The following is a 26,433-nucleotide window of genomic DNA, read 5'->3' on the forward strand; positions in this document are numbered from 1 at the left end:
GGACCATGGTGCTGATTAGTTTTTTCATGCACATTTCTTTCATATACCACTCAAAGCAGGCTGTGATTGAACCAATGCACATCATTGATAGCCGTCGTAGTGTGGTTTACTATTTCATCAACAGGACTTGAAACAGATCAAACTACTTGCTGCAACTGTTGGAAACCATAAAGCAGGAACAGATGGAAGCAGAAATGGATGGCAGACAGATATAGATTCCAGATATACTTAATAATGGCAAAAGAAGGGAATCGAAAAAGCAACTGTTTTAGGCAGGGTAAATGACATCCCAATTTTCCTATTTCTTGAACAATGATATTTCGAATAAATTGATACATTGCCAGATTCAAAACTACAACCTATAAAAGCATGAGGGGCTTGCAGGATCTGGAGGGATCTAAATCTACAGGATGTTTGTTTAACTGTTCTATATGAATACTGCACTTTTGACTCCTTTGGGTTCTTTCCTCCATGGTACCAGGCTTTGCTGCTTCTCTGGAGTCTGGACTCATCTTTCTTTTGGTGTCCTTAGAAAGAATATATTCCTCTACAGCCTTTGATCATTTGCATCTTGTGAGCACCTAAAGCAACAAGCATAAGCAAAAAAGAGCACCAGTTGTCTAGCAATCTAGTGAAGTACCATGGGTATTATTAACTTTCCAGTGGCTCTTCTGTGAAACATTACAGCTGGAGAACTTCAAGGCAACCATATACCAACATTACTGGCTTTTACGCTTCAAGTATACCAATAGACTGATGCCAGCCACTGCAGCAACACCAGCCAAAAGCCCTGATTGAAGGTAAAGCCCACCAGATTTCTTAGCTGTGGATGTATCCGTTGAAGAAATTGGACCAACTGACGTTGATGTCTCCTTGCTTGATTCAGAATAATCAAGATGCAACTTTAGAACCTATAAATGCCCCCCCCCCCCAAAAAAAAAAAAAACAAAAAAAAAAAAAGAATCAACCGTCAATTTAAAAAACAGATAGTAGAACATGGAATGCATGCCTGAATTCTTTGGTTGGATGAAATACATAGTGTCTTGATGGATGGTGGGTACTGAATAGTTCAAGTGAAAGTTAGGCAACAACCATTCTCATGCAGAAACAGGGATGGTACCTTTAATCCAGCTGATCTGGCATGACTGACAGCACCAATAAGGTCACTGTCATTTGCAAGTAGTACTTTATCCCCTTCATCATCTTCATACTACAGGATGAAACAAAAGAAACTCAGAATAACTGTCCTAAAAAGCAAGTTTAAGCAAAGAACAGGGTTTCAAAATGAAACACACCAAAAACTGTGGACGGTTGTGAATATCGTCGATCTTTATCCTCTGCATGACAGAAGATATAAGTTCATCCAAATGCTCAGTACCTACCAGACAGAAAGATAGAAACTGTTATCCAGGGTTCCAAGCACAACTTGATGATCCAGGCTCACAAAAGGATATTCCTAGGTTAAGTACCACAATTAAGCCTATGCATATGGCCCCTCTGATCCCGGAACTTGAAGGCAAAAGAATTCCCAAGTCCAAGAGGTGGATACATGTACTTGCTAGCTTCAGTACCATCAGATGCCATTAGTCCAGATACTTCACTGCATCAAACACGCTTACAGGGAAAACCATCAGTGACAGAAAATATTCACAAGGTAATCATGAACATGAGATACCAACATAAATTCATAAAAAGGTACCAAAATGCGACCTCTGAGTGTCATATTCATCATCTGGCGGTTCCAAGGCAAGTGCGGAGTCCCAAAACTTTTGCATCAATGTGTTTGCCATATCATTGACAGATCCTGAGGTACCATCAACCTGCAACAACCAACCAACTCAGTACAAAGTTCCCTACCCGACCCCCTCCTGTGGAAAAAGAAACCTTTGTCTTCCACATTCAAGATAAGCACGAACTAGCCATTAATATTTCAAATGCTGTACCTAAAACACACTTTGAGGACCTCCCTCCCCCACACCCCCCCAACCCCCCCCAAAATAAAAAGAGGAAAAAGAAAATCAAATAAAATTATACTTCGTTTTTGAAACTTGGTACATTTTCTTGGATTTTACGAGTCATTTGAAAGATAGGAACATTCAGTTTAGTAGATTCAATTTACTCCCCAAATTCAAGAAAACAAGGAGAGACATGGTAGAAGTCTGGAGCATGAACCTACCATGTGAAGCAAAGTTGAGGTTGTGGGGAAAATCATTTGGTCAAGAGCAAATACATAGTCTCAACAGTAACTAAAGCTTGTTGCACAAGAATAGGCTACCTGTTGTCAACAACCAATGCAGGTAACTCCTACATAATTTATTCTTTCATACAGAAATTAACAGACACCTTGTGGATACAACTCAGCCTTTTTCCAACTAAATGGAGTTGGAAACAATTAGTGGGATAAGAAAAAAAGAACACAAAAAGACAAAGAAGCTTAATACAACCATTCAAAAGGCACAAAGAGAGAAGAACAAACCTATCAACCTTAAAAGCACAATGCAGATAAGATGTCTGGTAGGGCTTGCCATGGCCAAAAATATCTCTCTTTTCCTTTCTTTTTTTTTGCGTGTCTGTGTGTGTGTGTGTGTTAGTTGATGAACCTTGGCAGAACCAATCCGCTTCATATGGACCAGAGCAAGCAGTCCAACAGGTTCTCTAGAAGAGCCAAGGGCTAAAATCTATCTATCCTTTCTACTTTAAATTGTTCTCCTCTTATTAATTATTCTCCCAATTAAACCACTCTTGTTCCGAGATTCTTGAACCTGCTGCAACAATTGAGAGCCACCATCGAGGTTGCTGTCACCTCCTTCGTCGTATATTCTGTTGTTGATCACCAGACCGCCAGTTGGTGATGTTAATGCTACTGCTGATTTCCCCATTCAAGCAGGCTTATGCCAAAATAATGCTAGAACTTCAATCCAAACAGGTGTTGACTGAGGGGTTTGGTTTGTTTGCCACAACAATTTTCTAAATCCTACCGTAGAGAGGTTCTTATTTGAACCTCTTCTACATTACAGATAGCTTCAACCAAAAAATTCTGGCAAGATCTCAGACATCTTGATGACATTTTGAAAATCTCAGATATCTCAACCAACTAAAGAAGGAACTACTCTCACTTCTTCTCAAACACAAATAATGTGGCATTCACATGTAACGTAGATGGAAGACAGTGCATCTTGACTCTACCAGACCATGAGTGTGCTTGATCTACCAAATCATTAGTCATATTGGTAGATCACAAACTTTAAGTATTGTTCAGCCATGAGATTAGGGTGTCTATGACATGTATGTTCACTGCACTTGGGTGTCTATGTTACATGCATTGTCAACTGTTCTTTGTAGCTTCTACTTTAAGTCTTCAACTATTTCCTCAATAATTATTCAATATTAGTTGTCTTTGTTGGATATTGCATAAACTCGTGGTGAAAACAAGATATGTTTTGTAGTTTCTACTTTTATGTCTCCAATTATTTCCTCAATAATTATTCAATACTAAGTGTCTTTGTTGGATATTGCATAAACTCATGGTAGAAACAAGATAAACTCATAGTAAAAACAAGATATGCTTCTTCTTGAAATAGAAATTAAAAAAAAAAATAAAAATATATATATATATATATATATACACATATATATTCGAGTACAAGCTTTGTCAGTAGAGATAAATCAAATGGATTCAATTAGATAAAGTTTTCTAGACCATACCAATAAGCTAGATCCATACTACAAGTTTTACTTGCCAATTATGTCTCATAACACCCAAACAATGTGTAGAACTGGTAATATTGCACTAAGGGTTCAATGCTTATTGCCAACTAATGGTGAACGATCCAAAGCACCAAATTTAGTAGTTTCTTTGACAACTTGAAGATTCAAATACATTAAATAAGCCTAAATCACACTTTGCCGCCTAAAGTTTGGGAGAAAATTGTGGGCATTTGCCACCATAGCATCAAACCATATCATGCGGATCCAACATCAAACTGGCCTATTTTCCTTTAAAATCAACCTAGGGTTGATCGATATGGGTGTTGGGCTTTGTTCATAGGTTTATGTGGTTATACACCTATGCTATGGGCCTAAAAGTCCGGCATCTTAGGTAAAGTACGAAAAAGGTTAGTTTACTCAGTTAATTGCTTTAACTATATGAATTCTGCTTAACTCAAATTATAAGGGCAGGAAAGTTGTTTCTTATGTTTTATTTCAATTTTAGGAGTCTAACTCGGCTAGTTTCTATTTTCCTAGCTTAAGTCAGTTTCTATGTCCTAATTTCAGTAGGACTTGTAAAGGCAATAAATAGCCCCCCAATTGATTAGATCAGGGATGATACTTGATCATTGAACGAAAGCTTCCTTGCAAGCACTTTGTGTGTGTGTTAGTAATTTGTTCTATCAATTAGTTTCAAGATCCAAGCATTAGGAGTTATGGTTTAGTCAATTAGTTTGAAGATCCAAACACTAGGAAGGTTCTAGGTGAGATTAAAGCCTACATACCTGTGAATGGTTGAAGATAAAGTTCAACCTTCATTCTCCATCTGAGTATTCAATCCTCAAGGTTCCATCCAGGTATCTAGTAGCTTACACTCCATTCCATTTCTCATATCACCCTTTTTCCTATTTTTCTTGAGTTTTTGGACTATTCAAGAGATCAAAAATTTAAGGTCAAATCTACACTAATCTAACCATTAGATTGATTCCAAACTTTAGATGCATCCCCAACCCTAGTGACCATAGAACTCAGTTTGATCCATTCTTACCGTCTGATTTCAGGATATAAATACTTTCTAGATTTCAGAATTTTCATACCCACCCACCCCCACCACCAAAAAAATAAAAATAAATAAATAAATTAAAAATTCCCCTTATATCTCCCTATTTTGCCATCCAAACTGAACAAAACGTGGGAATCATATCCTATATTATTACCTAGATTGCCTTCACGTTTCAACCCATATCGACACATCGACACATATAGACCCCATTTCCCATCTCAAGGAATTTATCCAATATCTCTCATGGTATGGGCTACATATCCTTGAGACTTAAATATCAATCAAGAGCATCTAATTTTTAATCACAAAACCCTAACTTAAACCTTTCTCCTTAAAAGCCAAACCAATCAAATCCATGCCTACTCGAAAAATCATCGCATCACCAGCCCATATCCCACAACCAATATATCGAGAAACCGGTTTTGGTCCCATATAAGTTGGTTCTCTTAAAAAAAGATCTTGGAAGATGTGGCCCTCATTAAACTGGGGCTGTATCACCATAACCCCAAACCAAAATCCTGTCTCACCAAGATCTCAAGATTTCAGTTGTCTCAACTCTCAACCTGGTATAGATGAGGCATTGAGTTATGGTCCTCCAAATTTCTTCATCCCATAAATTTCCTCGGGTTTGCATTCCCAAAATTGAAGGAGCTCTAGGACTTTGCAGCCTCATGTGTCGATGTTTTGGAAAAATCAAGCTTTCTTTTTTGAAACATGGCTTCTATTTGAACTGTTTTTATTGGGATTGGAAAAAGATTTTGATAATAGCATCTTGCTTCCAATTGCATCCAGTTATCTCTTGATGATGATATGGACACCGTACCATTGTTTTGAAAATTAGCACCTTAACGAGGTGCTTACTAGTAACTACTATGCTGACAGAATTAGATTGTTAAGGTGTCTCCCATCCTGCATTATGGATCTGGCATTACAGCCCTAGCAATTCTCTTAATCTCATTCAATTTGAAGCAAACTTCCCAGTGCTTGTTGAAGACCAATAAGTGGTGGGAATCTGTGATAATGTATTGTGGTTGCGAAATCTTTAAACAAATTCTCCAATTCTTCTGCCTAGATGTGGTGAAATTAAGAGCTCCTACAGCTCCTTGATTCAGGTAGGTTTGGTTTAGCACAAACATTCCTAAACACCAATTTACTATCTGGAGAACTATGACCAGAATGCTTCTTACTAAGAAGTTCCTTCTTCAAAGAAATTTGTCAATTCCCAATTGTTCCCGGTTGGAACCTTGGAAAATATAAAATCTATTTTTCTGGTCTTGTTTGACATTATGTTTGGGATGGTATTCTTAAAAGGAGAATGGAGGTGGATCCATGATGGAAATCTTCCATTAATTCTCTGGATAGGTGGAATTCAGTGCAAGTATTCATCATTTCGGTAACAAAAGATGTATGTCCTCATTATCTTCAACTGAACACATTCAGAACGATATCAACTTCCTTGGCACTGCTAGAAAGGGTATGACCCATTCTCGGGACCCCCCCCCTTTAAAACCCACCTCTTGAAATCCCCACAAGTTTTGGTTTCTCATCCTTTGCTGATTTGTTCTTCTCTCCCTTATAGTTTCCCTGTTCATTCTTTTGATTTGTTTCCCCTTGCCCAACCCCTCAAAAAGATAATAAAGCTGTTGTGACCTCCTTTGTAAGAGGTTTTTCCTATTAGTTTGCGTTCTTGCTCTGTGGTAGTGTTTGTTGATTTCCTTTTAATATGTTATCCAGCCAACCCCCATAAAAAAAATGCAAGGTACTTTACCATGGAAATTGCTGCATGAGTTATCTGGAGGACATCCACACAAGCAGCAATGCATCCATCTGCAGATAAAATATTATCAAATCCAGGGTCATGAAATAATATCGCACTTAACTTAAGAAACTAATGCACACCTTTATCTACAACAGGAAGATGTAAGAATTTCCCATCATGCATTATATGCAATGCTTCAAGGATTGTTGTCTCCAGTGTTGCACATTCTGGATTAGGTGTCATTACCTTCAGAAGAAACCACAGAAGTAAGATAATGCCAACAAAATGAAAAATAAGGAAAAGATCCATTCACCTTAGAGTTTGGCGTTATCAGTGCAGAAAAGTTTAATATCAGTTCAATCACTAGACGCCAGTTCAATCGTAGGATACTAGATTTTCATTCATATATAGATACACACACATACATACTGGAGAACATTAAACAGCACAATCACATTAATATGTCAATAGCATCACAGGTTAATCTGTAATATTAAATAAGCTGGAAGCAAACTAGATAAGAACCATTAGAAACCTTACAAGTGTAGAAAATCGAGCAAGAAAAGCCTAGAACTGTTGACAACTGGAGTACTAAAGTCAAATGCCATATTAAGCTCACTAGCTAGGCTTTGATTTCAGACATAGAATTTGAAAATCATTAGGAACTACTGAATAAAGCTAAAATGGGCAATATAAAACACACATACATAAATCCATGAAAAGGATGTAGTACACAACCACTGGATTACTTCAGAAACCAAATTTTTATCCAAGATCAACATCCACATCTGATGTAAACCCAGATTTAGAGTTAAGGGTAGTTTGGTAATTTTCCTAAATCTAAAAGCTGCCCAGGACTTCCAGCAAAGAGAACCATGTTTTTAGGGTATGTAGGGTGAATTCTAGCACTCTAAACCTTGCTGTAACACAATTCCCAGATCTGAAATTTAAATAAAAAGGACAGAAAAATAAGGTTTTAGGGTCGGATGGTGGGCTGCTACTGATTTCTGCAATTTCAGAACTCTTCTCAAGGTTTCAGGGTGCAGATGAGGGACTAAGTTGGGTTAGGGTTTAGTTCTCAATAGCAGAAGACATGCAGAATCTTCACAAGTTAGGTTTGTATGTTTTAAGGCTTCTATCTAGGGTTGAGTATAAAATGATTCAAGGGTTCGGTTAGGCTAGAACTAACTCTGATTTTGTTGTTTTACAATTTCAGAATTAATCGTTTAAGGCTATGGTTCAGACTAGGTTTCTTACTTGGCTTAGGAATCTTGGTTAGGGTTAAGGATTGGTCCAGTTGGGTTGAAATTAGGATGGAGAGTCACTAGGGTTAGGGGGATTGATGTTGACCAAGATTGACCCCCCCCCCCAATTATTGGGCCTAATACCTAGGCCCAATCCATAGTTGGCCGAATACCTCAGGGGTATTTTGGTCATTTTTCAGCCTTTTAGAGCTAAAGATGGGGCTGGTTAGAACCCCTTCAATCCAATGGTTATGGATCTTCTTTTTTTTTTTTTTTTTTTATTTTTTATTTGGGTTAGTACTTTGTGAGGAATGAAAGAGTCCCAGTCCATTGTAATTTCTTAATTTGAGTTGTGTCAGAATTGGTCAATTTGGGGATAAAATAAGACTCTTTAACAAAGAGGGTTCTTATCTTTTCCTAAAGAGGACTCTAATAGATAAGGTAGTCTTTTATTTCAAGAAGTTGTCTGTAATTTAGGTGGTAGTTAAGTTGGTCTCGAAGTTCTAGTAGAATTTGAGCCAAGTTCTTCTTTCTTTGTAAAGACTATAAATAGCCAAGTATTCTCTGTAATTCTTCAGTTTTGAATAAAATTAGAGTTTTGTGAGACACAAGGTCGTGGCTATCTTTGGGAATGCCACAACGGATTTTGAAGAGTTCTTCATCAACAATCAGCAATCAATTTCAAGTTCCAGCAGCCATTAATAAATTCCTGCATCTTCTTAAGCCTCCATCTTCTTCAACCCTTACAACAGCCTACCTTCAATCCAAGTACGTAAACGGCAACCCCAGCCATGGTAGAAGATCTCGCTCTCGAGAGAGATCTCGCCACCTTGAAAAAGAGAGATCTCGACCATCTCGGTGAGACCTCGGTCGAGATATACAATTTGTTGGCGTCAACTCGGTGGTCCATTTCGGTGGGTTTTAGGGTCCCAATTGGGTTGAAACTTGGTATTTAACTTATTTAAGGCCTTTTGAACACGTTGATGGCCTTGGATTTGTTAGAAACAACCCTATGTATGATTTCTAAGTCTACCCATAGTGTGAAACCGAAATGTAGTAGGATTAGGGAATGCAATGTTATAAACATGTAATATAGAACCTTTAAGGCATATAAATGAAAAGCAAGTATATCAAGTGCATCAACTAACTTAAATGTTATCAAAATTCCATCCATATGAGTATCACAATCTCAATTTTCAAGAATAAAATAATTATATATAAGTCCTTAAATCATAAATTCATAAGACAAGTAGAGAATGATTGATCTTCCTTGTTGTAGATGTGTTAAGAGTAGTTGCACGTGAAAATTCAGCCAAAACCCACAAAAAAAAGGTAAAAATTGAGAGTTCCAGCGAGATCCAGGGCAAGATATAGCGAGATCTGGCGAGATCTCGAGCGAGATATCCCAACTCTCTGCTCTCGCTCTCCATCTCGTCTCGCCAAGGTGAAAAAATGAGATATCTCGCGAGATCTCCCACCATGACCCCAGCCCCTTCCTAACCCCCTCCATCTTCTTCTAGACCACCTGCAAGCTTCTCCTCACTTCCCCATATACTTCTTTAATTTTCCAGAATCTATCTAGAATTTTCGGACTTTTTCTTAGTCATAAAATTTAAGGTCAGATCTACAAAAATCTAACCATTACATATGTCCCAAAATTTAGGAACATCATCCAACTAACCCTAGTGACCCTCCATACTAATTTCAACCCAATCGGACCAAGCCCTAACCCTAACCAAGAGTCCTAAGCCAATAAGAAACCTAGTTTGAACCATAGCCTTAAACGATTAAATCTGAAATTGTAAAACAACAAAATCAGAGTTAGTTCTGGCCTAATTGAAACCTTGGATCATTCCATACTCAACCCCTAAAAACATACAAAACTGTGAAAATTTTGCACTTCTTTCTGCTGTTTCTGTGAACTAAATCCTAACCCAACTTAGTCCCTCTTTTACACTGAAACCTTGAGAAGAATTCTGAAATTACAGAACAGCAGTAGCAGCCCATCCCCCCACCAGCCGAAACCCTATACCCTTATTTTGCAGTCCATTCTTATTACAATCCAGATCTAGAAATTGAGTTACAGCAAGGTTTAGACTGCTAGAATTCATCATACATACCCTATAAACATAGTTACCTTTGCTGGAATTCCTGGCAGCCCCTAGATTTAGGGAAATTCTCATATTACCCTTAACCCTAAAGCTGGGTTTACATCAGGGATGATGTTCCTAAAGTTTGGGACAGATCTAACGATTTGATTCCGTAGATCTAACCTTGAATGTTGGGTCTAAGAAAAAGTCCGAATATTTGAGAAAAACTCTGGAAAATAAAAGAAGCGTATGGAGAGGTGAGGAGAAGTTCGTGGGTGGTTTAGAAGAAGAGGAAGAGGGTCCGGAAGGGGCTGGAGTTGCTGTTTCCTTACTTGGTGTTGAAGGTAGGCCGCTGTGAGGGTTGAAGAAGATGATGAAGGTTTCAAGAAGATGTTAGAATTCATTAATGGCTGGTGAAACTTGTAATTAATTGTTGATTATTGATGAAGAACTCTTCAAAAATCTGCTGTGGCCCTCCCAAAGAGAACCACGACCTTGTGTCTCACATAAACTTTAAGTTTTATTCAATCAGACTGAAGAATTACAATGAGCAAGGAGGCTTATTTATAGCGTTTACAAAGAAGAACTTGACTCAAACTCAACTAAGACTTAGAGACCAACTTAACTACCACCAACTTAAAGACCAACTTAACTACCACTTAAATAAAAGACCTCTTCTTGAAATAAAAGACAGACTTATTTATTAAAATCCTCTTTAGAAAAAGACTCCTTACCTAGGTAACTCACAACCACTAATTAAGATAAATTCTAATCAAAAGCAAACCCCTAAAATATAGGAACCCTTCTTGTAAAAGAGTCTTATCATATCTGCAACTTACTAGTGGAAACCCACTCAAACAAAAATCAAATAAGAATTTAAATGGACCAGGACTCTTTCATTGCTCACAAAATACTAACCCAAATACAAATACAAAAAAAAAAAAAAAAAAAAAAAAAAAGAAAGAAAGATAGATCCATAACCCCTTGGCATGGTTGGAAAAATCGCAGAAACTTAGCGATATTTGGGTGTCTCGATAAGTCGCAACACAAAAGTGGGGGCCAAAACCAAAAAAAAAAAAGTCGCCAAAAAGCAACATATTGAGTTATTTATTTATTTATTATATTTTATTGGTGATTTATCGGCAAAATATTGCCTATAAAGGCATAATCGAGGCGAACTTTCAGCCCATTTCAGCAAAAATTGGAAACTCTCTCCAAAGCATCTCTCCCCTTGCTTTGTGTGATTCTTGCGATGGGATCCTGAGCTTGGATGAGTGTATAGGCTCCATATCTACTTATGGGACTAATGGTCTTTATGGTGTACCTCCCACTCATGGACATTATGGTACGAGTATCCCTTTTGGTGGTTCATAGTATGGTTACAGTGATGGACATTATGGGTTGACCTAGAAGGCAGACTCAATTGCGGAGTCCATCTTCGGATGGACTATGGTACCACTATAGGGTCCATATCCACTAGCACCACCACAACCACAGGAGCAGATTCCTTGGCCCTATTCTCATTTTCCTCATATAGAAATTCTTGAGGTGGTGGATGACGATCATTACAAACCTGCAATTCAAGACTATCTCAACAACCATCAGCAGGGAATGACATGGGTTCAATATGGACATAAGTCGGGGGAGAAAATGATATACAATACGATCGAGCATCAGTAGGGGATGGATCCACTAAGGCATAGTACTTGGTATTGAGATGGTGGGATCGCTAATATGAACTTGCCTACGCTTGTATACTTGTACACTTGACTACTTGGATAATGAATCTTAGTAGTTCTCTTCTTTCTTGCAATTTAATCAAGATCTATGTGTTCTCTTGCATCATTTGCATATTTACATTGTTTTATATTCATGTTCTAGACTTCCGTTTTTGCCCGCATACATTTGGGCATAACTTGATCAAGAACACCACTTTAAGTTAGATTTTAAGCCAAAATAAAACTCCCAGTGTGTTTATTGGCCTCAAATTAGGCTAGACACCAAAAAACCCGCCAATCTGAAATACCCCTCCCCCCCCCCCCAAAAAAAAAAAAAAAGGGGGGGGGGGGGCAAACTTCATCCAAAATATTCCCAAATTTTGCCCAAAAGTTTCGGAGTTTCAATGGTTTCGTTGGGTGGCGAAACATCGACACGCAACAAAATTTCGCATTATGACCCTTGGATTGAGGGGGTTCCAACCAGACCCTTCTTGAGCCCTAAAAGGGTTTAAAAAATTACCTAAATACCCATAGAATGAGGTTCGGCAGGGGGTCTTTTTGTTCACATCAACACCATTTACTTCAAAAAGCAAGCTTTCACCCATAGTTCGAGGTCTCAGTCAAATCTCTTTTTTCTAAGACCTTGAGCTGAGATCTCATATGAATTGAAACGATAATAGAAAAATACAACATCTTGGGCGAGATCTCAAATCGTTTGAGATCTTAGTGCGACCCAAACTTCATAAATACCCTATCTCAGTCAAGATGAGGTCAAGATGTCTCAATCTCAAACTGTTCAGAAACTCCTTCCCCTTTGCTAGTTTTGGTGTTTTGGCTGGATTTTTGGCGTGGAAAGTTGGTCAGATCTCCATCTCAGGTCCATCAACAAGCTATTTAGCTCATCCACAACAAGGATCTACTAATTTTGAAGCCAATCATAAAGCAAGGTGAGTGTTCTTCCCAAACTTCAGTTTTTTCTTTAAACAAACAATGTTCTATACAAGTGTAGGTGGTATTGATACTGGCATTGGTGCAGCAAAAGTTGGATGAGCTACTTAGTCATTAATTTTACTCTTGTACTCTTATGGTGTACTTATAAAGTCATGGTTGTGTATTTCATGTTTTATAAGTTTACAAGTTCACTCCTTCAACGCACTGGTTTCAAAGTTAAGGTCCAGTTGGAACTCATACATGCACTTGTTTACTCACAAATCTAACGCCACCATTGTGTTTCAAAGGTTTAAAATAAGCTAAATACCAAATTCCGGCCCAAACTGAGTCCTACTACCTACCAAGACAGGCCCAAGTTGGGTCTAGTTGACTGGGGATTTTTACCATATCTCAGCTGAGATCTCGGTTTTTTTGAGGAACCAAAATCCCCGTCAAGACAAAGCTATCAAACCATGCTTCCAGTGAAGCCTACATCCCGATGCTGGAAAGGGGCAGGTTCAGTAATTACTTGCTTAGAGAGATGTAGGAAGAGAGAAAACGAGTTGTCTGATTGTCTCTGTTTTAGGAGAGAATTGGAGGCCTGTTAGAAGAAAACTATATGTGGAATAAGAAGAATTGTCTCCTCCCTAAATGCCGCCACCACACCGATTGCAACTGCATATGGTTCCAATCCCTCTTTACCTGCTCATTCTGCAGACATGACATCAGTTCAGATATTACGGTGACAGTTCCCACCACTGAAACTGTACCGTATAGTTGCTGAATTTGGTCTCCATCAGTCTTGCCTCCTTGACAGAGATGAAATAGATCGTTCCATCTCCACTTATGATCCTCTTTTCCTTCTTATCCAGTAACTTTTCATCACAGGAAAGTGGAAACTATTGAAGAACCATGAAATTTTGAGATGCCTGGACCCCGGAGTTAAATCACTGGAGATGGGAAAGGAGGTACAAAATTGAAGACAAAAAGGAAATGATGAGATAGATATACAGTGTTGTGTAGTTTGTGATGCCCATCTTACTTTGGTAGTCATGTCAAACCAAATATTAGGTGGGTACAATACTGTTCAAATGAAACTTAATTTTGATTATCTTAAAATCTTCTTCTAAATATTCCCATAAAATAGGAAATAAATTTTCAGCAGGTAACAAAACTGCATATCAGGTCTCTAAAAATGTCATAGGCTTCCTTCGGGATTAGAGGGTCTGCATCACTTATCTCCCTCTTATAACAAATTAGCCAGTTTGTGCTCTCCACATAAATGACAGTTTACAAAAGAAGCTGATTTTAATTTACATATTACCTTTTAACCATTTGTAGCCCCAATCAGCTGACAAATTATTACTTGGAAGGCCTAGTTTGTTAATTCCTCTAATATTCATTGTATCTTTACTCCTTAAGTATCGCATTCGAAATTATAACCTGATACTTATTTGAAGCAATAGTACCCAAACTATCAACAGATTGTTAAAACAAATTGTAACCATTTCATTCATTATACTTGATATAGAAAAAGATTTATGTTTTGTTCACCTCACATCAACGTTTTGTCTGGCTCTCTGTCTAAAACATGTGGAATTCCTCAATTAATGTTATGATACCAACATTAATGTGAAAATAAAGCTGCAACTGAAAGCTTTATTTTCTTTGAGATGCCTAAAAGGCAAAAGCATTGATCAATTATCACTGGCAGAGTCCCAAAACCCCAGTGAGACTCAAAAATTTTATAAAAAGTGGTGAGCGGTAACACTTAATACCACCAAATCCAGCTTTTAGAAAAACAATCTGGGTAGCCACCACCTTCTGTAAGTTTGAATTTAGTACTGACACTTCTTTTTCCAATTCAAACCAGACCCAACAAGAACTCTGAAAACATTATTCTCCATGAACCAGTAATCCCCAAATGAACCAACTCCATCACATTAATAAATTATCAAAAACAAGACTAATAAAGCATTTAAAACATATTTAATCAGTTATTTAGTATCTTACTGGACCTGTCCAAGCTTGGCCAAAGGCATGCTATCAAGCTCACCAAAAAGAAGAAAAAAACAGGTTTACTGCAACAAGATAATTGATGGAGAACAGGATTAAATGATGAGAAAATGTAGGAACCTTTTCCACAAGAGTCAGCTCAGGAGACAGACTTTGAGCCACAACTCGCATAAGTATATCTTTTGAACTGCAGCACATCGCAAGACACAATAATATGAGTAGGCCAAAAAAAAAAAGAAGCTATTAACACCCAACAAAATGCAAATTCTCTCAAAAGTTGAAGATAGCCTTCATACGTAAGTATCCCCTGAGGTTTGTTTCCAGTTGCAATTATCACTGAATTTACTCGCAGCTCTCGCATTTTTTTGGTTGCAAGATAGACAGGATCTGATGGAGATGCTATTGCAACCCTGTAACAAAGACATTTAAAATAAAACAAACAACAAGAAATCAATGCCAGGCACCATAATGGAAGACTTATTGTTGAAGGCGGCCCAATAACCAAATCATAAACAAGTTATTTATTACTTGGAATTTTCAGGGATGATTGTTGATAAGGCTGGCTTAAACATCCGGTCCCTGAGAGTTTCTATGAAGGCATATGGAGCTGCATCCAAATACAAAAACAGAGAAGTAAGATGGAAATATCAACTTGTTACTAAAAAGTTTAAAACATGGATCAGAAAGGGGGATCCAGGTAGGTTTAACAGATTCATTTATTACTTAAGGATTGAAGTCGATACAGCTAACCAAGCAGACATGAAAAATGAGGACAATATGGTTGGTCTCATGTCAAGCTTCACCATCTGGAATCCACCGCAATTCTACAGCCAATGGTATGACGTTTTACCTTATAGTTTCAACATTCAGAATTGTAGAGCAGAAGTGGCATACAAACTTATCAAGATGGCCAAATTTTATCATCAGGATGTTTACAGGGAAAGTCACCACAAAGGTGGCATAGCAGTAACATGAGAATCCCTTTTCAGCAGCCAACTAAAGCCACCAAGTGGAAGATTCAATCAGCACAAACATTTTTGTCCTAGTTGATTGCCTGACAGCAAACATGTCCCAATATCAAATCGATCCAGTCTAGGTCAAAAGTCTGCAGAAATTACAAAATTTTGGGATTTGCAAGAAATTAAATGAAATGACTATCAAGAATTATCCAAAATTCACTGAAAAACTTGTGTTTCAGAAGAAGTCAAAATTGGTCGACATCCAAAATTTCAGGTCTTGGACCTAGCATAAAGGATACATCGCTTTCTTGAAACAGATAAGATTGTGTCTTTGTATATCAATTCAATATATTTTATAAAATCAATCATGTATTTATCGATACATTTTCCAACACACAAATAGTACCATGATAGCATGCAAGTAACTTTCGTTTTATTAGGCAAAACATAGCTTGATAATCACCAAAGAAAATTTTAATAAGATCAGAGTTATTCTCATTAACAATCTTTATCATTAAAATGAGCAGGGAAATCAATAAGCGGAAAGTAACCTGAATTATTGCTTCCCCATTGACGTTCCACCCCTTCAACTGCAGCTGCAATGGCACTTCCTTGCTCAGCAGCCTTCTCCATTCTAGATATAGCATCATAGAGGCACTTTGTGATATCCAGCAAAGCAATAACTTCACCATTTTCAACAACAGGGAGGTGCCTAAACTTTCCTGGAGAAAAAATGACAAGAAACTAAAGATGAATGCAAGTTGGGTAGACATTTGTAAGTAATTATTCATATTCCAATTAAGGATATTAAGAACACAACAGGATTCATATCAGAAAAGAAGTCTATGAACATCAACAATTGAAACAAAGGTAATTAGATAGAAAATATTTTCTTACATGGAAAAATTGAAAAGCAACAAAACAGGCCTCTAGTAGGCTTCAGCATTTTTAATAAGTCCAAAGCTCACACACTAGAGTGTGTTGTCAGCATAAGTAGCCATGCTTTAGCTAGGACAAACCAAATACAAACATTGAATTGCATAGGTCAAGAGTCAACATGCAATTATGAAAAGGTTTTCAAGAACAGTAATTGAATTATTGCCAAACACCAGCTTTTCAATTATTCTAGGGTGACAGACACAATAGGACAGATCATGCCATCATAATACCAAATCCATGAGGTTAGTCAAGTTACAACACTCAAAGTTCCATAAATCAGCATGCAGTTGTGCCACTTATTTACCTACGATTTATCACAAGATATGCAAGAAGCATAAAGTCTATGCCTCTCATAAGAAGTGGAAGCTGAAAACCCAATGATAATCTAAAACTTTGACAGTGCTAAATTTTAGTTTCAACCAAAGTATCTCAGTTTCACAAAAAACCAAGACAGAACTGATCAGCAGTACCAATTTGTAGCTGATTATGACAAGTTCGACCTGAACCACCCATCTAAATTTACTTATCTCCATTGAAAATCAACAAAACCTGTGAGTTTCAGCCCAAACCCACCTTACTTATGCCATTTTAAGTATTCACTCAACATTTGAATAAACAAGAAAATACCCCCCCACCCAAAAAAAATTTGAATACAATCAAAACAGTTAAAAATTTAATTTCAAAAGACAAAAGCTCAGTCCCTTTTAAGAAGAAGAAATGGATTTTCCGCAGTTGCTGAAATTTTCAACTTTCTAATGTTGGATTTTTTCCCCTAAATCTAAAAATCCCATTAATCTTAGTATGGTAAGCATAAAAACCAAAGATATTTTGAGAACATTCCAGCACACCTAATACATTTGACCAGGTAGTTCTTAGTATTGCTTTACCATAAGATACAGTAGTGGTGCTTAGAAGGAGATACTTCGAATCATTTAGTAACGAAGAAGTGATCAAATAAGGAAAGACAAACTTAGGAGGGAAAATCTGACACAATGTAGAATGAGATGGATGATTGTATTAATAGGTTCAAACAACCATTAAGACACACAAAGCTACTTTTAAAACATAGCAAAAGATTAAGGATGTAGAAGATCCACGAAGTTATAAACTTTACAAAAATGAAGATAATAAGATTGTGGGAAAAGCAAGGAGAAAGAAAAAAAGGAGATTTTTATAGTTATCTGAGCACAAAAAGAAAGAGGGGGGGGGGGGATGAAGATAATAAGATTGTTGGAAAAGCAAGGATAAAGAAATATGAAGGTCACCCACTCCCACCAGCCCCCAGCAAACCACATCCTTGTATCCTCCACCCTTCCCCTACCTCCATCAACCTCTTGCCCACCGGCCATTCCTCCATCCCCTCCAACCCCATTGGCTTCCCAATTTTCTGCATGCCCCAATCTCCCTAAAATTGGGTGTTCCTGCACTTACTCTCCTCCCCCCCCCCCCAATTGATGGCAATAACACTGCTTACTTTTCGGTCAGCATTCTTGATGGTGAAGCTCCCAACTGGAGTCATTTGGTGGGCCACTTTCTTGCCTCGGGACCTCCCATTCCACATAGTTTATACATCCTTGCCCAAGCAATGGAAGCCCTCTGGTTCTATGGAGTCATACCTATCAGACCGTGGCTTTTTCCTATTCAAATTCTTGGCTGAAAAAGACATGCAAAGAGTTCTTAAAGGAGGTCCTTGGATGATTGGCAGCAAACCTCTATTCCTTTGGCAATGGGCTATGCAACTTGCAGCTCACCCACGATGGCCGCTCATCCCTCCCCCTCCAGGTCTTGCTCCTAACCCTCCTCTCCACTATTGGTGTGTTGAAGGGTTGACATTGCAGGCTCTGCCTAAGCCCTCTCATCTCCAATGTTGTTACTATGATAAAGAAATGTTGTTACTATGATAAAGAACACCAGGATCAAATTTTCAGTTTCAAGGCCAGTCGAATCAGGTTGAAACCTGGGAATTTTCAAGGACAACTCAATTCTTGGTTTCAGGCCCTATTTTCATGGATTTCTTATATGGGTTTTTGCATACAACCTATTTAAAGCATAAAGAATACAACGGCACAGGTATTTTGCTAAAAAGAACCAATTAAGAGTTATCATTTAGAGGCTCTAACAAGTACAAAGACTTGCAAAATTGAACAAATTATGTAAGTACTTTAAATTTTTAATATAAATACTATAGCCACAAAGTAAATAACCAAAAAGAAAATTTTGTTGATATCTTCACTAAATTCCAAGTTGAGTTCCTGAATGGATCCATCTCACGAGATGTGTGGTACTAGTAAGATCTGATCCACTGCTCTGAATACTGGACAAAAGACTCCAATGTAATGGTATTGGAATAGTTGATACTGTGAATCTATAGGTGTCACATTTGCATAAGCTAGATACCCCAACCTAGGGAATGTATCATCAGGAAATGGAGTATAAGAGGGTGATGTTTGAACTGGTCTGGGTGTGATGGATATCCAAAGATGCACCTAATCCTGCTCTATCCCCACACCCACATGTAATCGTGCTATTAAGATCAACAGATGACCCCCCCCCCCCCCAAAAAAAAAAAAAAAAATCCAACAACTCCACCATATGCTCCAAAAGGACTATAACCATGAAGCAAGCAACAATTAAGGTGAAGGAAGACAAACAGGGGTGATTTATGAGTGGAAAAGATGTTGAAAGAGGCGGGGGGGGGGGGAATGGGGGTAATTCCCGAAATTTTGACCAATAGCACCTATGAGTTCCACAAAATTTCGCAGAACTCGACCAAGAATCAACTTAGGTATGCCCCCTAATACTTTCTGGCTTTTAGTTTAAACATGATGTTTAGAGTTTAGTTTATTTGAACGTAACTTTTATTAATGCAATTAGCTCTCTTTACAGTTGTTTCTTTTTCATTCAAGCACGTTGTAATATTTAAATTTTATTAATGTAAGTTCAGTGTTTCTTTCAAGTGTGGCTTTCTGTTTATATGATTTGTTTTTTCCCCAGGCCTAGCAACTTCAAATTTGTTTTTTCCCAAATCCAGTGTTTCTGGGTTGGTAGAATTTCAAATCGACCAAGTGTTCATCATTCAAAATTTAAGTTTCAAGCAAGTAGCAGCCATCAATCATCTTCTCCCCTCATTCTGACTTTAGGATTTTAATTTTTAGTTATTATAATATTGTCTCCCCTCCCCCACACCCCCCCCAAAAAAAAAAAAAAAAGGATCCTAGATTAGAAATGCTTACCGTCATGCCTCTCTCTAGTTAAGGTGCGTTTTATTTATTGCATTAAGTGGTTTATTTTCATTGCTCATTTATTACTTGATAGATAGTGAATGTTAGGTTTTAATTTTGTCAAATTCCAATTTCATTAGACGTAGTGATTAGGACCATTTTGATTCTTCTTCATTAGACGAATGTGTGTTAAGATAGTTTAATTTAACAAATCACAAAATTCATCTCTCTCTCAAGTTGCTTAGGTGAGTAAAATAAGGTGGTATATCTCCCTGACATCGACCCATTGACTACACGATACTGTGCGCTTCTGATTACTCTAGATTTTCCCACCATCTACAGCCCTAACTGAAATTAACCCCATCTGATTATGTTGCTAGAAGATCTTGACAGATTTTCGACTTGTTTGGGAACCCCTTTTTTTTTAATATTGGCGTGCTCTTGAAGCAGTTCAGTGTTTTTCTTTGTGCAGGTTGGGGGTGAGGAGTTGAAAGATTTGTTAAGCAAATAAAATAAAATAAAAAGGGTTTCTCTCCCTGGTAATTTTACAACTGAAGTTCATCGTTCCTAGTAAATTCTTACCTCCTAAGTATTCTATAAATGAACAGGAACAGGGGCACCTTTCTTCTCAGCCTTTTTATTATTTGTACGGGAAGAAATATGGTCGAGGAAAGAAGATGAAGTTGATGGAATACTCAGGGGATTGGGATATGCAGCAGTGCAATTGGATGCTATAGCCATCTGATTCATTAACCTGTTTTGACCTTAAGCTATGTTTTGCAGAGTTGAAAAGTGGCATACATCCTAGTATTGTGAATTGAGAGGGGCAGAGAAGGTTGGCCAGAAAGATAAGAAGATCAACACTTCAGAAGGGGGATTGAGTTCACATCAGCCTTGTAACTAGTACTGCTGCAGTAGAAAACCTTGCTACTAATGGGTGTGATGTTCTTTCTGCATCTGGATCTAATGGATATATCAACAGTTATATCTGATTTGTGATAAATGACGCTCACGTCCTGTTTGTGGGTATTATGTTCTTTCTGCATCTAGATCTACTACGTGTGATGATCTTTCTGCATTTGGATCTACTGGATATATTAGCTATACCTATTGTTCCTTGTTTGAATTAAGACCATTCCCTCACGTATTTTGATTATCTTCATTCAATTCTGCACACATCGATACACATCTACGAGACAAAATGTCACTTAAAATCACCTGTTTGATACGTTACGGATACAAGATACTAAAAACTTGCTCCCTCCTCCTCCTTCCTTCTCCCCAGCTACTCCAGCTCTGCCTCCTTCTCTGGGCATTTCTAATTTCCTTAAAAGCCAAGCTAACCCCTTTTCCGCCTCACACTCCTCTTCTCACTTTGTTTGTGGGAATTTGGCCTCTTGTAACACAACCCCTGTTTCCATTAGTGATTTTGTCACCCTTGAGTATATGCTTGAGCCCGAAATCCCAACCCTGACATATAGCTCAGATCTTGAGGGTTGCAGGCAAAGCAGCTGCATTAGTAAGGGAAGCTTCAAAGATGATGGAGACTTCATTGTCAATTTCAAGTCTCCTAGGGAGAAAAAGAAAAGGAATGAAAAACTAGAGCTAGTTTTTTCTTGAGTTTCAAGCTTTTTCTTGTTTTTGGGCTTGTTGCCCATTGTTGAGCTTTGTTTCTTTATTGAGCTTGGGGCTTAACTTTCCTAGTCCCCCCCCCCCCAAAAAAAAAAAAAAAAAAAAAAGAAAGAAAGAAAAGGAATATGTAGATCTTTATAGCAATCTGAGCAAAAGTGAAGATGGTAAAGTACTACGAAGGGATGAAGACACTAAGAAGACATGAGAAGGTCATTTCTGCCTCCCACTAAATGAACACACTTCAAGTAATACTGTTTCGAAAGACAGCATTATCCATCAAGAAACTACATGCCATAGATTATATATACAAAGAATTAGGGTGTCTAGAGTAAAAGAAGCCTCAAGGAAGATGAGACTACAAAGGTACAAGTTCCAAACGAGCTCCCAATAAAAGTGTAAAAGAGCATAGGAAGTTGTGGTTTATTGTCCCTAAAACCCAACTGTTTAATGAGATTTTGAGCACCAGAAAAATGCCAAACAGATGGAGGAAAAGCATTATGGTTATAGTTTACAATTTTACAAAATTAAAGGTAATATCTAGAACTACAATGACTATAGAAGAGTAAAACTAACAAGTCATGCTATGAAATCATGCAAGGGGCTTAGGGGAAGGCAATTGAGAAAAGAAACTACTAGGAAAGCATGTCAGAAGGAGTTCTGGGCCACAGCATTCGCCACACACCTGGGGTATTTTGGTCATTTTGGTCAATTTTGTTGTGTCCTAGGTCTGGTAAACTGAGTCCAGGATGTTGTCTAGACCTTGGATATAGTTTTATTTTATTTTTCTGATCAGTATTTTGTCATTTGTTTAAGAAGTCCTGGTCTAAGTGAGACTCCCAGAGATGTTGGGTTCCACAAGTTGTGTCCATTTTAATTTCCTTATTTTTATGACCCCATATCTACTCTTAGAATTTTGATTTGGAGTCCTTTTTTTTAATCTCTCTAATTGTGGCAATAAATAAAGCCACCTCATGTAAGTGACAGCTTGGATATTAAATTGAAAATCAGACTTGGGAGTCATGGGAATAAAGCCCCAAAACCCAGGTTAAGGGAAAGAGTGTTTTGTGCAATTTCAGTACAGTTCCAGCATTCATCTTCTCCAAGCTCACAACAGCTTACAGCAACTTTCAAGAGTTCCTTTGAAACTCAGCCAAGTAAGTAGAATCTCAACCCCTTACCCTTCCCTTTTCCTTTCCCTAACCCTAAAGCAAGGCCTGAAATCCCTCCCCATTGCCTGTGACAGCAGCAGCAGCCCTCATCCACCCCTGCAATTCATCCAAGAAAACCTCCCCACCTTTGTGGCATACCTAGAACCTTTCTCCAACCTTCCTAAACCCTGCGGCACCTCTCCCACTCCTCTTTCCCACATTCAGCCCCTTCTTTCCCTTTCTAATTCTTGCGGCAGATCTGGAAACCAGAAAGGAAAAGAAAAAAGAAAGAAAGAAAGAAAGAAAAGAAAAGAAAAGAAAAAGTGAGAGAGCCCAAGGTCCATCCAAAAATCCAAGAACCCAATCAAGATCATCCAAGAACCCTATAACAGCCAATGTTTTTTACGATTCCTTCATCTATACATACCTAAACCTCCCCTAGACCTAACCGCAAGCTTCCCTTTCCATCCCAAGGTAAGTTTGGCAAACCCAAAAATCATTATTCTTCCTCAAAACCATCCCATGGGAAATGGTTAAAACTTTATTCATCCCAAAACCTACCCATAAGAAATTTCCCCAACCCTAATTTGTTCCTTAGGTTCCCCATAAATCCTAACCCTTTATTTCAATTTTCAATCCTTGCAACCCATCAGGTTTTGTTAATCCCCATCCTTACCCAAAACCCAAATTTTACAATATTATCCATCCCATCTAGATTTGATAATTACTTTGTTGGTTCACAAGGGGATTATATTCTAGGCTAACTCTAAATTCTAGGAAAAATCTTTCATAAACCCAAACCCCAGAATTGGGATACATCACTAGGATGGATAAAGAAAGGAATAGTAATCTCCCTAGGATAGTTTCCTTTTTAGAAGAATTGGGAGATTCTTTGCAATGTGTAATTTTTCTTTTTTGCTGTAACTCAGTTTAGAAAATTTTCATAAACTAAGACTTTATTTTACATTATAAATAAAGTACTAGCAGAGAGACAAAGCATATACATGCAAGCTCTCTCCCTTTTCCTTCTCTTATGTTTCTTCTTGTTCTATTCTTCTTTTTATTTATGAATTTCCTTTTAGTCCCTAGGCTGATTACGGATGCTGAAACTCTAACATGTGTACAACAATCTATGAATGGAATCACTAGCTGAACCCTATTTGAGGCTCTTATTGGCATACAATCCAAGAGGCCCATTAATTTGATGCCCCTTCCAAAACATGCCAAAGTAAATATAGAGGCAGATGAGTTCCTAAGGCAAATTACTGAGGTGCATGCAGATTTTGGCAGAAAGCTAGCTCAATGACACCTATAACACAAATGCGGACAAGCATAGAAGACATGTAAAGTTCAAAAGTGAAGATATGGATATGGAGAGAGTTAATCCAAAAAGGCACCAGCCAGGTGTGCCTCACAATCTTCACCCAAAAGAGATGGGTCCTTACAAAGTCCTCAAGAGGAGAGGTTCCAATGCCTATGTATTAGAGCTGGCCTTTGATATAGGCATCAGCTAAATCTTCAATGTGGCTGATCTTCACCTCTACGGAAGGCCCCACTCAGATGAAGGAGACACAAAGCATATGTTGCCCAACTAAAGCCACCAGAAGAAGACACCATCAAGGAGGTTATCTGTGACATGTGTAAGACCACTCGAAGAAGCCCTAGGTATGACACTTTCCTTGTCAAATGGAAGGGTCGACCCAGAGAAGACAACACTAGGATTCATGTAGATGACTTCAAAAGACTTGATCTAGACCTTTTGGGAGAGATGGATGTAATTTTCTCATTCATCGAAGATGAATGCTTTTCAAAAGGGAAGAGTTGATGCAGGATCCAATTATCCAATAACAAGTGAAAGGCCAAGAGAAGCCCCTAGGATTGCTGCTCAGTACCTAGGTTTGATGCCCACAGACCATCTATCTTTCTTTTTTAAAGGTTTTTAGCTCTGTTTGATTGGCAGTGAAAGATTTTGTAATCCCGCTCAACCTGAGGGCATAGTAGTAATTCTTTAGTTAGTTTTAAGCCATTAAAGGAGACCCACAATTTAGGTCCCAGTGCTTGTACAGGTCTAAATTATAAAGACCTAGTCATATTTATATTTTCTAGCCTAGGACAGATATTTCCCAATTTATGTTAAGAGTCGAGCTTGGAGTCCAAATCAGATTAGGACTCCAACATGTTATGTACAAATAGTCCCTTCATTCGATGGGAAGGTACTAAACATTGACAAGATTAAAAAGCTTCTCCATTCAAGTATTTTGTGCTTAGCTGCTGCAATTCTGGTTTTGTTCAATTTGGTTAGCGAAAGTCCAAGATTGAAGAAACACCTAAGGTCCTTACTGTTCTAACTTTGAAGGTGAGATCAAGACAAGAATCTTGCTGTGGCCGACAGGATAGCCTTTGACATCCCTCCTCCACTTAAGTTCCAACATCTAAGAGGCCCCATCCAAGTATATAGGCTGCCTACCCCGTCCTCTTCTCATTCACCTTTAAATTCCTACCCCTGGATTGAGCCCTTCTCTCCACCCGGTATCAAAATCCCCATATCTCAACAACCAGCCATCACATTTCCCTCAAAGTCCAGTCAACATACCACCATCTAACCCCTAACTTTCAACCTGTATTGCAGCCCAACACCCTAACCCTACTCTAGATCTAAACTCTTGTTTTTGACACTCCCCTTTTCCCTCCAAAATCAAGACGTCATATAACTCCAAATCCCACCATTCAAACCTGAAGAAACTTGGAGAGCAACTACTAGGCAATCAATCCTAGACTTGATCAAAGCTAAGCCTTTGTTTTTTCAGTGCAAGGTCAAAGTGACCACGTTTATTAACTTTTAATCCTACTCATTTCAATAAATCAAACAAATGAGCAGCAAGTTGAGCAATAGGATTAAGCTGGTTACTTTTTTTGGTCAATACAAATACTTCATCCCCGCCCTCTCCCCCCACAACCCATATATATATATATATATATATATATATATATATAAAAGAAAGAGCTGAGCAATAGGACTAGCCTTGAACCATCTTCTGCAAAGCCTCAATGGCTAATGTATCTGATGTAACAAAAACTGGATTCCTCGTCATAATTTTTGAAACAATCGTCTGTTCTGTCCTCAAACCTTCCGCTACAACTCTATTGGAAATGTCCTGAAATTAGAACATTAAAAAAAATTCAACGAATCAAAAAGATTGAAGGAGAAGAAATTAAAGCAGATATGAGGGCTAAGAAACTTTAAGTAACAGCAAAAAAGTATCAACGAACCTTGTCAGTAATGATTCCAGACAGTAAGCCATTCGCATCAGTAAGTAGAGCTGCATCAACCCGGCGGGATGCCATCCTACGACATGCTTCAGACACAGTTGTTCCCTCAGGAATCGTAAGCGATTTCGACAATCTCAACTTCTTTACGGTTCTTTCTCCACCGACAGCCCTGCAATGTTTTTCTTTTCATTTAACCAATAATTTCGACCAACTATCAAGAAAACCAATCAAAAGAGTTCAAGAAGTGTACGATTGAGGAGGAGACGAAGGTTTCGGTTGGCTTCCATCAGTATTGCCGTTCTCAACAGTTTGCACAGATTTTTTAACAGCTGACGGACCACGCCTGGGATTCAGATTGTGTCTCCTCGGATGAGGAACTGCTGAGCTGCTCATCTTCGACCTATCTATCTAATTAGAGAGTGGAAAAAGGGGGGGAAATAAAAATAAATAGCACGATCGATAATAGCTTCCTCTGAAAACCCTAGATGATTGAAAACGATGAAAATCAATTTATCCAGATAGAATGAGAGGAGATAGGGTGGGAAGGGTTCGAAGGATCAGGGTTTCATTTCCCTCCTCATCCCTTCCCCTGAAGTCGCACTTTCTCGTTTCGGATTTTTTCGCAGTTCTTTCCCACCAGTTTACTTTGCAATCTCGAATTTGAATTAACTGCTTATTAGACGGATTGCAGGAAATCTCGGTAAATACGTAGATGACATTTAAGTAATGATTATAA

At 38.1% G+C, this 26,433-nt stretch overlaps 1 protein-coding gene across 1 annotated transcript; it reads right to left on the reverse strand.

Moving 5' to 3' along the window:
• LOC149010919 (CBS domain-containing protein CBSCBSPB3-like) lies at nt 1-26,371 on the reverse strand. The gene is made up of 14 exons (XM_089160964.1): nt 25,948-26,371; nt 25,698-25,866; nt 25,450-25,582; nt 16,039-16,209; nt 15,057-15,135; nt 14,825-14,938; nt 14,649-14,715; nt 6,671-6,776; nt 6,540-6,598; nt 1,711-1,820; nt 1,470-1,600; nt 1,296-1,378; nt 1,121-1,210; nt 1-911 (listed from the first exon to the last, which is right to left on the reverse strand). The coding sequence occupies exons 1-14, from the start codon at nt 26,088-26,090 to the stop codon at nt 720-722; spliced, it is 1,647 nt and encodes a 548-aa protein (XP_089017090.1). The 5' UTR covers nt 26,091-26,371; the 3' UTR covers nt 1-719.
• Between the last annotated feature and the right edge of the window lie 62 nt (nt 26,372-26,433).

This window comes from Hakea prostrata, chromosome 7 (genome assembly GCF_041222555.1).
Source record: "Hakea prostrata isolate BN-2017 chromosome 7, UWA_Hpros_2, whole genome shotgun sequence".
NCBI lineage: Eukaryota > Viridiplantae > Streptophyta > Magnoliopsida > Proteales > Proteaceae > Hakea > Hakea prostrata.

What these genes read in the sequence shown, in the direction of transcription:
- LOC149010919 (XM_089160964.1), bottom strand. Translation starts at nt 26,090, where the DNA reads ATGAGCAGCTCAGCAGTTCCTCATCCGAGGAGACACAATCTGAATCCC. An exon ending in ATGGGGAAGCAATAATTCAG is followed by an intron (nt 15,136 to 16,038) that starts GTTACTTTCCGC and finishes ATTTGGATGCAG; the next exon opens with CTCCATATGCCTTCATAGAA. An exon ending in AAACCTCAGGGGATACTTAC is followed by an intron (nt 14,716 to 14,824) that starts GTATGAAGGCTA and finishes GATGTGCTGCAG; the next exon opens with TTCAAAAGATATACTTATGC.